Raw genomic sequence first — 13,834 nt, forward strand, 5'->3', positions numbered from 1 at the left:
CTTTCAGTTACTGGCCCCAACTCTCTAACCACTAGGCTACCTGCCCCCCAGATCACTTGATATCCACCACAAGGGGGAGAGAATAGAAAAGGGAGAGAGCGAGGGGAGAGGTACAGCAGAGCATGTGTCTGACTCAAATCCCCACAACTGAATAGATAAGAGCATATTATGAGCTCACCGTTTACAAAACAGAGCTGAGAGCTCTCCATGCAGAATGGGCTCCATATATAAACAGAGCTGAGAGCTCTCCATGCAGAATGGGCCCCATATATAAACAGGAGCTGAGAGAGCTGAGAGCTCTCCATGCAGAATGGGCCATATATAAACAGAGCTGAGAGCTCTCATGCAGAATGGGGCCATATATAAACAGAGCTGAGAGCTCTCCATGCAGAATGGGCCATATATAAACAGAGCTGAGAGCTCTCCATGCAGAATGGCCATATATAAACAGAGCTGAGAGCTCTCCATGCAGAATGGGACCATATATAAACAGAGCTGAGAGCTCTCCATGCAGAATGGGCTCCATATATAAACAGAGCTGAGAGCTCTCCATGCAGAATGGGCTCCATATATAAACAGAGCTGAGAGCTCTCATGCAGAATGGGGACCATATATAAACAGAGCTGAGAGCTCTCCATGCAGAATGGGCCATATATAAACAGAGCTGAAGCTCTCCATGCAGAATGGGCCATATATAAACAGAGCTGAGAGCTCTCCATGCAGAATGGGCTCCATAATAAACAGAGCTGAGAGCTCTCCATGCAGAATGGGCCATATATAAACAGAGCTGAGAGCTCTCCATGCAGAATGGGCCATATATAAACAGAGCTGAGAGCTCCCATGCAGAATGGGGACCATATATAAAACAGAGCTTGAGAGCTCTCCATGCAGAATTGGGTCCATATATAAACAGAGCTGAGAGCTCTCCATGCAGAATGGGCTCCATATATAAACAGAGCTGAGAGCTCTCCATGCAGAATGGGCCCCATATATAAATATTCCATGTTTTTTTCCCATTCCCTACCCCAATCCCATTATCATTTATATCAATCATTTTATGTTTTATTTTACTGCAACACACATTACAGTTTTACCATTTCACAACCAGGGGGTGCTGCAGCACCTTCAACACCCATACTTCCTGTGGCTATGCCACATTGCGTCAACATCAGCCAATACTTGTAAAAATGTCAATTCTGAAAAAGTATACCTATACAACTGCGGTCCTTCCGCGATGTTATGAAACTCATACATTTAATTTAAAAAATCTATTGAATACATCCACCAACTTTTTCCTAATTTGTGTTGCTCAACACAGTGCGAATGCGCTTGTGCCATGTTGAATGCACCGAGCTGTCTGTTTGAACTACTGGCACACAGCTCGGACACCCATGCATACCCCACAAGACATGCCACGAGGTCTCTTCACAGTCCACAAGTCCAGAACAGACTATGGGAGGTGCACAGTACTACATAGAGCCATGACTACATGGAACTCTATTCCACATCAAGTAACTGATGCAAGTAGTAAAATTTGATTTTAAAAAGAGATAAAAAATACACCTTATGGAACAGCGGGGACTATGAAGCAACACAAACAGACATAGACACATGCATACACACACACGATAACATACACACAGGTACACATGATTTTGTATTGCACTGTAGATATGTGGTAGTAGAGTAGGGGTCAGAGGGCACACACATAATGTCAAATCTGAAAACGCATACCTGTACTTATGTTCGTCCTGTACAACTGCTGTCTGTTGTGAATGTATTGTATTACTGCCTTCATTTTGCCGGACCCCAGGAAGAGTAGCTGCTGCCTACTAGCTTACGTAGTACGTCAAAGCAGCAATGTCTCCAGTTGAGCAACATAAATTATCCTCTGTAAACACACGCCTTAGGTGTTGCTTGGGGGGGTGGGGGGTGGCGTCAGAGCCGCTCGCTTCGTTAAGCAGGTGTTTTGAGAGAACGTTTTCAAAGTGTTTAATGTGCAGGAGCGCTCCCCGATAGTGCTCTTTCATCACCCCTTAATACAGAAAAGTTATAAATCCCAGGAGCTCTTTGGGAAAAAGAAGTCCATACGATGAGTTAAATTTCCGACCTGCGGCTTTGAAGTGTAGAGACCCATTACTGTTCTCTTCACTCCAACAACGAATCCTTGTTTTGTCTGGCAGGAAGGCCGCTGGGGAGAAATCTCACCACAGAGTGATCCTGAGACAGTCTGCAGATGGGGTACCCCTCAAGAAACCGATACAACCATATGGTTTTTCCAAGGAGGGGTACCTCAAAAAGACTGCTACAATCATAAGGTTTCCCATGTGTCCAAGGAGGGTTGCTTTCACTCCTTCCACTCCGGTCACTCGCTGTTTGAGCAGGTTGTTGCTAATATCTTGTGACAATCATATTGATAGATGATGATTCATTCATTGATTAGGCCTCAAAAGCTATCAAAAATGAGGTAATGAACATAGCATTCCCATGTGTGAGGAGAGGAGTTTTTTCCCACTTCATGATACCTTATATCAAACCCAATTGACAGTATCCATATAAAAGCAGTGTAATTACAGTATAGGTACTCTACTGCGGTACGGCATAACGTTTATCTACGTATGGTAAAATAGGACCAAATAACCAAGTATCACTGTTAGGTGGTTGTATGTGTCAGTGTGAATAAGTGTGCTTTGTTTTTTTTTAAGCGTCACTAATTGGTCCTCTTTCTCTGTGTTTTTCTCAGGGGAGGAACGGAGACCCTGGTCTCTCATCTGGAACAGCCGCTAAAGGAGAGAAGGTAAGCCCCCCCCCCGCCCGTCACCTAACTTCACCTTGACCAGTTCCTTGACCAGCAAACTGTATATTTATCAAGTACAATAAAGTCATTCTATTCAAGTTTAGTCTAACTTGAATCTAGGTTGTGTATTGAGATGATATGTATTTATATGTGTTTGACTGTCTTTCAGGGAGACCCAGGCATTCTTGGCCAAGTTGGACTAATCGGCCAGGCTGGTCGAAAGGTAAGAGAGACAGACACTCACCTATCGTTTGCTTTAAACCTCATTGCCTCTCATCCTCTACTACTTTCTCATCAGAAAGCCCATATAACTGGAGTCTCGTGTTGTGAGCTGGAATGGGTCCCTCTCTATGTCAAGATGTGAGCTGCAATGTGGCCCAGACACGCACACAAATGCGCCCACACACACACACACGTCTAGTACTCCAAATGCATACAAACACAAGTTTGGACCAAGAAAGAATACTCTCTGCACAATGTGTGTGAGGTCATAACATCAGTCAGCCAAATATGCTAGAACATGACCGTAAGAAAAGACAGTTCGGTATGAGTCAGTCACTATTATATATCTTCTCTCTCCTCTGTTTTTCTGTCGCTCTCTCTCTCTCTGTGTGTGTGAGTCCCTTTTTGAGCTGCAGGAGATTATCTTCTCTCTCTCCTCATGCTTTGTTGCTCTATAACAGGGGTGGGCAAACTTTTTGGCTTGAGGGCCACATCGGGATTTGGAAATTCAACGGAGGGCCGCATTTTTTGGGGGACCAATTGTTTGTTAAAATCAATTTGCTGGGTGCCTCCTGAGAGGGTGAGCAGTCTAAGACACTGCATCACAGTGCTTGAGGCGTCACAACAGACCCGGGTTCAATCCCAGGCTGTGTCACAACTGGCAGTGACTGGGAGACCCATGAGGTTCTGACCCATGCCAGCGGTTCTGCTGTGCTCACCACTTCTACAATCTGTGTCAGCTGGGTCGGCTACAGTTTTGTTCGGAATGAAGGAGAGGGAGGGAGGAGGTTCATACTGTCAGCAGGAGGAGGGGGGCTCAGGGTGGAGGGGGGGACATACACATGTAAGTCACTGGTGTCATAATGAGCAGGAAAGTCTTGACTGGGGTGAGTCATACTTCTAGGAAATTGATATCGGGAACTTGGACAGAGGTTCTGTTGGATTGGATTCTCTGTGTGTGTGTGTGTGTGTGTGTGGAAGCCTCTTCTCTGATGACAATGTAAACTACTACCCTTGTCCTCATAGAGAGGATAAATTATGAGTTTAGTAGAGTAATCAAATTGTTATGATACAGGCACACGTTGTCAAGGGATAATACATCAGACATATGTGACTTGTTTCAGGAAACTAGGCGAATGTCGCACGTCACTACTTCACATTTGAACATCAACATTTATTTTCTATCAAAATGCATTTTTTGGCAGAAATGAATTCTGGAACATGTGAACTTTCATGTGCCTTAATAACAAGCTTGTACTGTACGCCATCTGTAAATACGAATAAAATTGTTAAATGACAAGCCAAGTTGGTTTAGCCACGGAAAAAGACATGCCGCTAACCATGATTGGCGGAGATAATGGTTTTGGCTGGAATTAGTATTTGGTAGCATTGCCTATAAATTGTTTAACTTGGGTCAAACGTTTCAGGTAGCCTTCCACACGCTTCCCACAATAAGTTGGGGGAATTTTGGCCCATTCCTCCTGACAGAGTTGGTGTAACTGAGTAAGGTTTGTAGGCCTCCTTGCTCGCACACGCTTTTTCAATTCTGCCCACAAATTTTCTAGGGGATTGAGGTCAGGGCTTTGGGATGGCCACTCCAATACCTTGACCTAGTTGTCCTTAAGCCATTTTGCCACAACTTTGTAAGTATGCTTGTGGTCATTGTCCATTTGGAAGACCCATTTGCAACCAAGATTTAATTTCCTGACTGATGTCTTGAGATGTTGCTTCAATATATCCACATCATTTTACTTCCTCATGATGCCATCTATTTTGTGAAGTGCACCAGTCCCTTCTGCAGCAAAGCACCCCCACAACATGATGCTGCCACCCCCGTGCTTCACGGTTGGGATGGTGTTCTTCGGCTTGCAAGCCTCCCCCTTTTTCCTCAATAACGATGGTCATTATGGCCAAACCATTTCTATTTTTGTTTCATCAGACCAGAGGACATTTTCTCCAAAAAGTACAATCTTTGTCCCCATGTGCAGTTGCAAACCGTAGTCTGAACTTTTTATAGCGGTTTTGGAGCAGTGGCCTCTTCTTGCTGAGCGGCTTTCAGGTTATGTCGATATAGGACTCGTTTTACTGTGGATATAGATACTTTTGTACCTGTTTCTCCAGAATTTCACAAGGTCCTTTGTGTTGTTCTGGGATTGATTTGCAGTTTTCCCACCAAAGTACATTAATCTCTAGGAGACAGAACGCGTCTCCTTCCTGAGCGTGTATGGCGGCTTTGTGGTCAAAAGGTGTTTATACTTGCGTACTATTGTTTGTACAGATGAACGTGGTACCTTCAGGCGTTTGGAAATTGCTCCCAAGGATGAACCAGACTTGTGGAGGTCCCCAAAAAATATTCTGAGATCTTGGCTGATTTTTTTGATTTCCCCATGATGTCAAGCAAAGAGGCACTGAGTTTGAAGGTAGGCCTTGAAATACATCCAAAGGTAACCTCCAAATGACTCAAATTATGTCAATTAGCCTATCAGAAGCTTCTAAAGCCATTACATAATTTTCTGGAATTTTCCAAGCTTTTTAAAAGCACAGTCAACTTAGTGTATGTAAACTTCTGACCCACTGGAATTGTGATAAGTGAGTTATAATTGAAAAAAATGTATTGTGTCATGCATAAAGTAGATGTGCTAACCAACTTGCCAAAACTATAGTTTGTTAAAAGACATTTGTGGAGTGGTTGAAAAAATGAGTTTTAATGACTCCAACCTAAGTGTATGTAAACATCCAACTTCAATGTATATGTGGGACAACTTTCGAACCATCTGAGTGAACATGTAGTTCAATCTGTAACTGTCACGCCTGACCGTAGAGATCTTTTTATTCTCTATGTTTGGTTGGTCAGGGTGTGACTCGGGTGGGAAACTCTATGTTCTTTATTTCTATATATTGGCCAGGTATGGTTCTCAATCAGGGACAGCTGTCTATCGTTGTCTCTGATTGGTGGAATCATACTTAGGCAGCCTGTTTTGCCACCTTAGTTTTGTGGGATGTTGTTTTTTGTTAGCTCTGTGAAGCCTACAGAATGTGACGTTCGTTATTCTTTTGTTGTTTTGTTTGGTGTTCTGAGAAAATAAAGAATCGTGAAAACACGTACCACGCTGCACCTTGGTCCACTTCTTCCGACGGGCGTTACAGTACCATTCTTATGAGAGTTTAAAAACAAGTATTTAGTTTTGCCTGTGTTGAGCACAAGTTATAAAACAGCAGGCGATTCCTTCATACAATAGCTATAAAATCTGACTGTTTAATTTAATAGTATCATGCACATATAGATGAAGTTTAACATTTTTAACAGATTGACCTGTGGTGTTTATATAAATAGTGAAGAGAACAGGTCCCAAAACTGACGACACTGCCTTGACCCAAGCATCATCTCTTTTATGAATGACCCCGGAGTGTACCAGGCATTCAATCTACCATTAAACCCTGATTATCCACAATAGTATTGAATACATCTGCAAAAAGGCTCAAAGCTAAATCAGGTTGAGGTATAACTGAAATACAATCAAGGTCACCGAAATACAAATCATGTAAAAAAAAAAAGAAGCCTGTTCACTGAAGTTTTTGAAGTTCCTTCTTTGTGATGACACGGATCTTAGATTTAGATCTCTAACACAAACAATTGTGCAACGGTCGCTAATGTCTTGGGGCGAAGACACCAGTAGAAACATATTTCTATGGTGTATTCGTTAAATTAAGATCAATGAGAGTTTACTTTGAAGGATCTTCAAAGAATCTTTTATCGAACAATATAAACCGGAATCTTTTTTGTTCGAACCGGTTCAGAACTTTATTTCGCTGGTCAGAACAGTGGAACAGAACAAAAAAAAGATGGTTCTGTTCAGAACGAAATGATTGGAAAATCATGTAGGTTCCAACCCCTGATACCAACTACTGAGAAGTGTGTAGGAAAGGCATACATTTCCTAAGTCTTCATCGGCCCTTTAGTATATAATCCAGTATGTGAACAATAATCCAGTATATAAATATGTGGAGTATGGCACAGTGTGGTTCTTTTAAGCTCAGTTGGTAGAGTATTGCGCTTGTAACTCCAGGTAGTGGGTTCGATTCCTGGGACCACCCATACGTAAAATGTATGCACACATGACTCTAAAAAAAGAGTCTGCTAAATGGCATATGTTATTTCACAAAAATGCAATGTAAAGTAGTGTATATAAGAATACAGTATATGAATACACGGTACGAACGATCCAGTGTTTAATGTCTCTCTCTATATGGGACACAGCACTGTATGTGTTTGTGATCGTGTGTGTGTGTGTGTGTGTGTGTGTGTGTGTGTGTGTGTGTGTGTGTGTGTGTATATATGAAATCAAATTTAATTTGTCACATGCGCCAAATACAACAATGTAGACCTTAACGTGAAATACTTACTTACAAGCCCTTAACCAACAATGCAGTTCAAGAAATAGAGTTAAGAAAATATTTACTAAATTAACTAATGTAAAATAATTTAATATATAAGTAACACAAGAAAATTACATAACAATAACGAGGCTATATAGATGGGGTACCGGTACAGAGTCAATGTGCGGGGGTACAGGTTAGTCAAGGTCATTTGCAAAGTAAGTATGCATAGATAATAGACAGCGAGTAGCAGTAGTGTAAAAAGAAGGGGGGGTGGGGTCAATGTAAATAGTCCGGGTGGTCAATTGATTAATTGTTCAGCGGTCTTATGGCTTGGGGGTAGAAGCTGTTAAGGAGCCTTTTTGGTGCTAGACTTGGTGCTCCGGTACCACTTGCCGTGTGGTAGCAGAGAGAACAGTCTATGACTTGGGTGACTGGAGTCTGACAATTTTGAGGATCTAGGGACACATGCCAAATCTTTTCAGTCCCCTGAGCGGGAAAAAGTGTTGTCCTGCCCTCTTCACAACTTTCTTGGTGTGTTTGGACCATGATAGTTCATGGTGATGTGGAAACCAAGGAACTTGAAACTTTCGACCTGCTCCACTTCAGCATCGTAGATGTTAATGGGGGCCTGTTTGGCCCTCCTTTTCCTATAGTCCACGATCAGCTCCTTTGTCTTGCTCACATTGAGGGAGAGGTTGTTGTCCTGGCACCACACTGCCAGGTTTATGACATCCTCCCTATAGGGTGTTTCATTGTTGTTGGTGATCAGGTCTACTACCACTGTTGTGTCGTTTACAAACTTAATGATGGTGAAGTCGTGCTTGGCCACACAGTCGTGGGTGAACAGGGAGTACAGGAGGGGACTATGCACGGACCCCTGAGGGGCCCCGATTTTAAGGATCAGCGTGGCAGATGTGTTGTTGCCTACCCTTACCACCTGGGGGCGGCCCATCAGGAAGTCCAGGATCCATTTGCAGAGGGAGGTGTTTAGTCCCAGGGTCCTTAGCATAGTGATGAGCTTCGTGGGCACTATGGTGTTGAAAGCTGAGCTGCAGTCAATGAACAGCATTCTCACATAGGTGTTCCTTTTGTACAGTTTGTAAAGGGCAGTGTGGAGTACAATTGAGATTGGGTAATCTGTGGAACTGTTGGGGCAGTATGCAAATTGGAGTGGGTCTAGGGTTTCCGGCATGATAGTGTTGATGTGAGCCATGACTAGCCTTTCAAAGCACTTCATGGCTACCGACGTGAGTGCTATGGGACGGTAATAATTTTTTTATTTTTTATTTTATTTAACCTTTATTTAACTAGGCAAGTCAGTTAAGAACACATTCTTATTTTACAATGACGGCCTACCCCTGCCAAACCCTCCCTAACCCGGATGATACTGTGCCAATTGTGAGCCACTCTATGGCACTCCCGGTTGTGTACCGCCCTTTGGGACTCCTAATCACAGCCGGTTGTGCTACAGCCCGGGATTGAACCAGGGTCTGTAGTGACGCCTCTAGCACTGAGATGCAGTGCCTTAGACTGCTGCGCCACTCAGGAGTCCATTTAGAGAGGTTACCTTCGCTTTCTTGGTCACAGGGACTATGGTGGTCTGTTTGAAACATGTAGGTATTACAGACTTGGTCAGGGAGAGGTTGAAGGCACTTGCCAGTTGATCCGCGCATGATATGAGTACCGATACTGGTAATCCGTCTGAATATTGACCGGTATAAAGGTCTTTGTCAAATTGGCTACGGAGAGTGTGATCACACTGTCGTCCGGAACAGCTGGTGCTCTCATGCATGCTTCAGTGTTGCTTGCCTCGATGCAAGCACAAAAAGCATTTAGCTTGTCTGGTAGGCTCGTGTCACTGGGCAGCTCGTGGCTGGGTTTTTCAAGCCCTGCCACATCCGATGAGCGTCAGAACCAGTGTAGCAGGATTCACTCTTAGTCCTGTATTGATGCATTGCCTGTTTGATTGTTCGTCTGAGAGCATAGAGGATTTCTTATAAGCGTCCGGATTATTGTTCCGCTCCTTGAAAGCGGAAGCTCTAGCTTTTAGCTCGGTGCGGATGCTGCCTGAAATCCATGGCTTCTGGTTAGGAAATGTACGTACGGTCACTGTGGGGACGACGTCGTCGATGCACTTATTGATGAAGCTGGTGACTGAGGTGGTATTCTCCTCAATGCCATTGGATGAGTCCCGGAACATATTCCAGTCTATGCTAGCAAAACAGTCCTGTAGCATAGCATCCGCGTCATCTGACCATTTCCGTATTGTGCGATTCACTGGTACTTCCTGCTTTAGGTTTTGTAAGCAGGAATCAGGAGGATATAATTATGGTCAGATTTGCCAAATGGAGTGCGAGGGAGAGCTTTTTATGCGTCTCCGTGTGTGGAAGTAAAGGTGGTCTAGAATTTTTCTTCTTCTGTGGACTCGTGACATGAGGGTAGAAATGAGGTAAAACGGATTTAAGTTTGCCTGCATTAAAGTCCCCGGCCGCTTCTGGATGAGCATTTTCTTGTTTGCTTATGGCCTTACACAGCTTGTTGAGTGCGGTCTTAGTGCCAGCATTGGTTTGTGGTGGTAAATAAACGTCTGCAAATAATATAGATGAGAACTCACTTGGTAGATATTGTGGTCTTGTAAGTCGCTCTGGATAAGAGCGTCTGCTAAATGACTTAAATGTAAATGTAAATGTAAATGTGGTCTACAGGTTATCATAAGATATTCTACCTCAGGTGAGAAATACCTCAAGACTTCTTTAATATTAGACATTGCACTCCAGCAGTTATTGACAAATAGACACACGCCCCCGCCCCTCGTCTTACCAGACATAGCTTCTCTGTCCTACCGATGCACTGAGAAGCCAGCCAGCTCTTTGTTATCCGCGTTGTCGTTCAGCCACGTCTCGGTGAAACCTAAGATATGACCGTTTTTAATGTCCCATTGGTAGGAAAGTCTTAATCGTAGACCGTCCAGTTTGTTTTCCAATAATTGCACGTTAGCCAATAATACGGAGAGTAGTGGTGGTTTACCTACTTGTCTGCAAATTCTTCCAAGGGACCCCGCTGTCCTCCCCCTTTTCCTTGGTCTTTTCTTCACGCCGATGATGGGGATTTGGGCCCTGTCTGGACAAAGCAGTATTTCCTTCACGTCGGACTCATTAAAGAAAATCTTTGTCCAGTTCAATGTGAGTATTTGCTATTCTGACGTCCAGAAGCTCTTTTGGGTCATAAGAGACAATAGCAGCAACATTATGTACAAAATGAGTTACAAACAATGCTAAGAAAACAAAGAAAATTGCACAGTTGGTTAGTAGCCCGTAAAACGGCAGCCATCCCCTCCAGCGCCTTTATTAAATAGGTGGTATATTTGAGTATGAGGTGTGTGAGCTTGTGTGTATGTGTCTTGTGTTACTGAGTGAGTCTATATTTGTCTCTTACTTACTACAGGAGTACTACTTACTACTCCCACTTACTACAGGAGATGGCATGATGACTGTTCGAGAGTTTGATGGCCTGGAGATAGAAGCTGTTTTTCTTGTCTTTCGGTCTCGGCTTTGATGCACCTGTATTGTCTCTTTCTGTTAAATGGTAGCAGAGTGAACAGATCATGACTCGGATGGCTGAGGTCCTTGATGACCTTCTTGGCCTTCCTTTGACACAGAGTGCTGTAAGTGGCCTGGAAGGCAGACAGTGTGCCCCCGGTGATGCATTGAGCTGACCACACAACCCACTGGAAAACCATTCGGTTGAGGTGCCGTGCAGTTGCCGTACCAGGCGATGATGCAGCCTGACAGAATGCTCTCAATGGTGCATCTATAGAAGTTTGTGAGGGTCTTATGGGCCATGCCACATCTCTACAGCTGCCTGATGTTGTGCATTATTCACCATGATGTCGGTGTGGTGGGACCATTTCAGGTCCTCAGTGATGTGCACATCAAGGAACTTGAAGTTCTTGACGCTCTACACTGTGCCCCATCGATGTGGATGTGGGCATGCTCCCTCTTCTGTCTCCCGTAGTCCACGATCAGCTCCTTTGTTTTTTATTTTGAGGGAGAGGGTATTTTCCTGACACAACTCCACCAGGGCTCTAGCCCTCCCTGTAGACTGTCGTGCCATTGAGGCCTACCATTGTCATGTCGTCAGCAAACTTGGTGATTGAGTTAGGGTCGTGTGTAGATATGTGGGTGAACAAGAAGAACAGTGTTAGCTAGTGTTCCGTGACTGCAGTACTCTCGCTGCGTGTGCCCTTTCATTATTCTTCAGTGTTCTCTCAGATTTTACCTAATTTCTTTAACTGTTTCAATCTATAATTTCTCACTTGCTCGCTCTCAATTTGTCTCTATGCGTGGTACTCATTTCTTTGTGTTTCTCTCCTCAGGGACAGAGAGGGCATCCTGGTCCACCTGGTCACGAAGGAGAGCCTGTGAGTATTAATTAGTTCATATCCAGTAAAAACTCAGTTATAACTGGTTACCACATGTCATGTTACACCTCTACATACACACAAGGCACTGTTTTGATAGTACATAAATGCGTAGATAACATAAATATCCCTAATTTTCCTTTAGCCAGTCACAATACTTCACTAATTTCAAAACCTCTCCTTTTATGATGTGCATAAGGCCAACGCTTACTTATGTGGGTGTAAAGCAGTGGTACTTGAGTAAAACCGTCATACTTGAGAAAAGGGAAAGTCACCCAGTAAAATACTACTTGAGTAAAAGTCTAAAAGTATAAATAATTTAAAATTCCTTATATTAAGCAAACCAGCCAGCACAATTTTCTTGTTTTTAAATGTACTGATAGCCAGGGGCACACTCCAACACTCAAACATCATTTACAAATTTGTGTTTAGTGAGTCCGCCAGATCAGATGCAGTAGGGATGACCAGGGATTTTCTCTTTAAGAGTGTTAATTGGACATTTTTCCTGTCCTGCTAAACATTAAAAATGCAGTAGTACTTTTGGGTGTCAGCGAAAATGTATGGAGTAGAAAGTACATTATTTTCTTTAGGAATGTTGTAAAGTAAAAGTTGTCAAAAATAGAAATAGTATTACTTAAGTATTACTTTAACCACAGGATCGGTGTTCCCCCCCGTGGGACGGTTGAGCTAACGTAGGCTAATGTGATTAGCATGAGGTTGTAAGTAACAAGAACATTTCCCTGGACATAGACATATCTGATATGGGCAGAAAGCTTAAATTCGTGTTAATCTAACTGCACTGTCCAATTTACAGTAGCTATTACAGTGAAAGAATACTATGTCAAATCAAATCACATTTATTTATAAAGCCCTTCTTACATCAGCTGATGTCACAAAGTGATGTATGGAAACCCAGCATAAAACCCCAAACAGCAAGCAATGCAGGTGTAGAAGCACCATGCTATTGTTTGAGGAGAGTGCACAGTTTTGAATTTGAAAATGTATCAATAAACCAATTAGGCACATTTGGGCAGACTTGAAACAACATTTTGAACAGAAATGCAATGGTTCATTGGATCAGTCAAACTTTTTGCACATACAATGCTGCCATCTAGTGGCCAAAATCGAAATTGCACCTAACCTGGAATAAAACATTGTGACCTTTCTCTTGCATTTCAAAGATGCTAAAAAAAATATTGTTTTTTTTCTTTGTATTATCTTTAACCAGATCTAATGTGTTATATTCTCCTACGTTAATTTCACATTTCCACAAACTTCAAAGTGTTTCCTTTCAAATGGTATCAAGAATATGCATACCCTTGCTTCAGTTCCTGAGCTACAGGCATTTAGATTTGGGTATGTAATTTTAGGCGAAAAAAAGGGTCCGATCCTTAAAAGGTTTTAATGTAGTTTTACTTAAGTACTTTACACGACTGGTGTAAAGTTAACATTGTGTATTTGCAAAGCAATTGTTATTGTCAATCAAGTGTTGTGCTGGGTATTTGGAATGATGCAGTTCGTTTTGGAAACATCTTCGCATTGTTGCTCTGTCAAAATGTCTCTGCTACAGTGCCATAGGAAAGCTCTTATCAATGACCCCTGATGCAAAAAATATCTCCAAGACCAGAGCAACTCCAAACCCATTATGTCTCGCCTCAGTCTGCCACTCTCCGTCAATGTCCAACAGCCCAAATTATGGACTGTATTATGGGATCGCAAAAGTGCTATGGCGACCATGGTAACGGATGATGATTTGCCATTCTAAAGCATCTATCAATCAGATTGATTCCATTATCGACTCTTGGGAGTTCCAGCCCCAATCCCTTTTCTGCAGTTGGCAAATGGCTGAGCCTAACATGCCTGGAGGCAGCCAGAAATGGAGTGAGGAGAGATCTGGCTGGCTGGGCTGTTCCAGCTCCAAGAGCAGAGCCACTCACACCATCCAACACAGACACAGCCACTCATACCATATCACTGTATAGCAGCACTATACTGATTCAACCCAAGGAACACAC

The 13,834-nt window shown here is 43.0% G+C and overlaps 1 protein-coding gene across 1 annotated transcript in view; it reads left to right on the forward strand.

Annotated features, from left to right (window-relative positions):
* The window catches only part of LOC111961212 (collagen alpha-1(XXVII) chain B-like), a 210,349-nt gene that overhangs the window by 38,804 nt on the left and 157,711 nt on the right, over positions 1–13,834 (forward strand). The window contains 3 exon segments of the mRNA XM_023983294.2: positions 2,744–2,797; positions 2,967–3,020; positions 11,775–11,819. Of these exon segments, the coding sequence (XP_023839062.1) occupies positions 2,744–2,797; positions 2,967–3,020; positions 11,775–11,819 (153 nt within the window).

The sequence above is a fragment of the Salvelinus sp. IW2-2015 genome, linkage group LG4q.1:29 (assembly GCF_002910315.2).
Source record: "Salvelinus sp. IW2-2015 linkage group LG4q.1:29, ASM291031v2, whole genome shotgun sequence".
Classification (NCBI taxonomy): Eukaryota; Metazoa; Chordata; class Actinopteri; order Salmoniformes; family Salmonidae; genus Salvelinus; species Salvelinus sp. IW2-2015.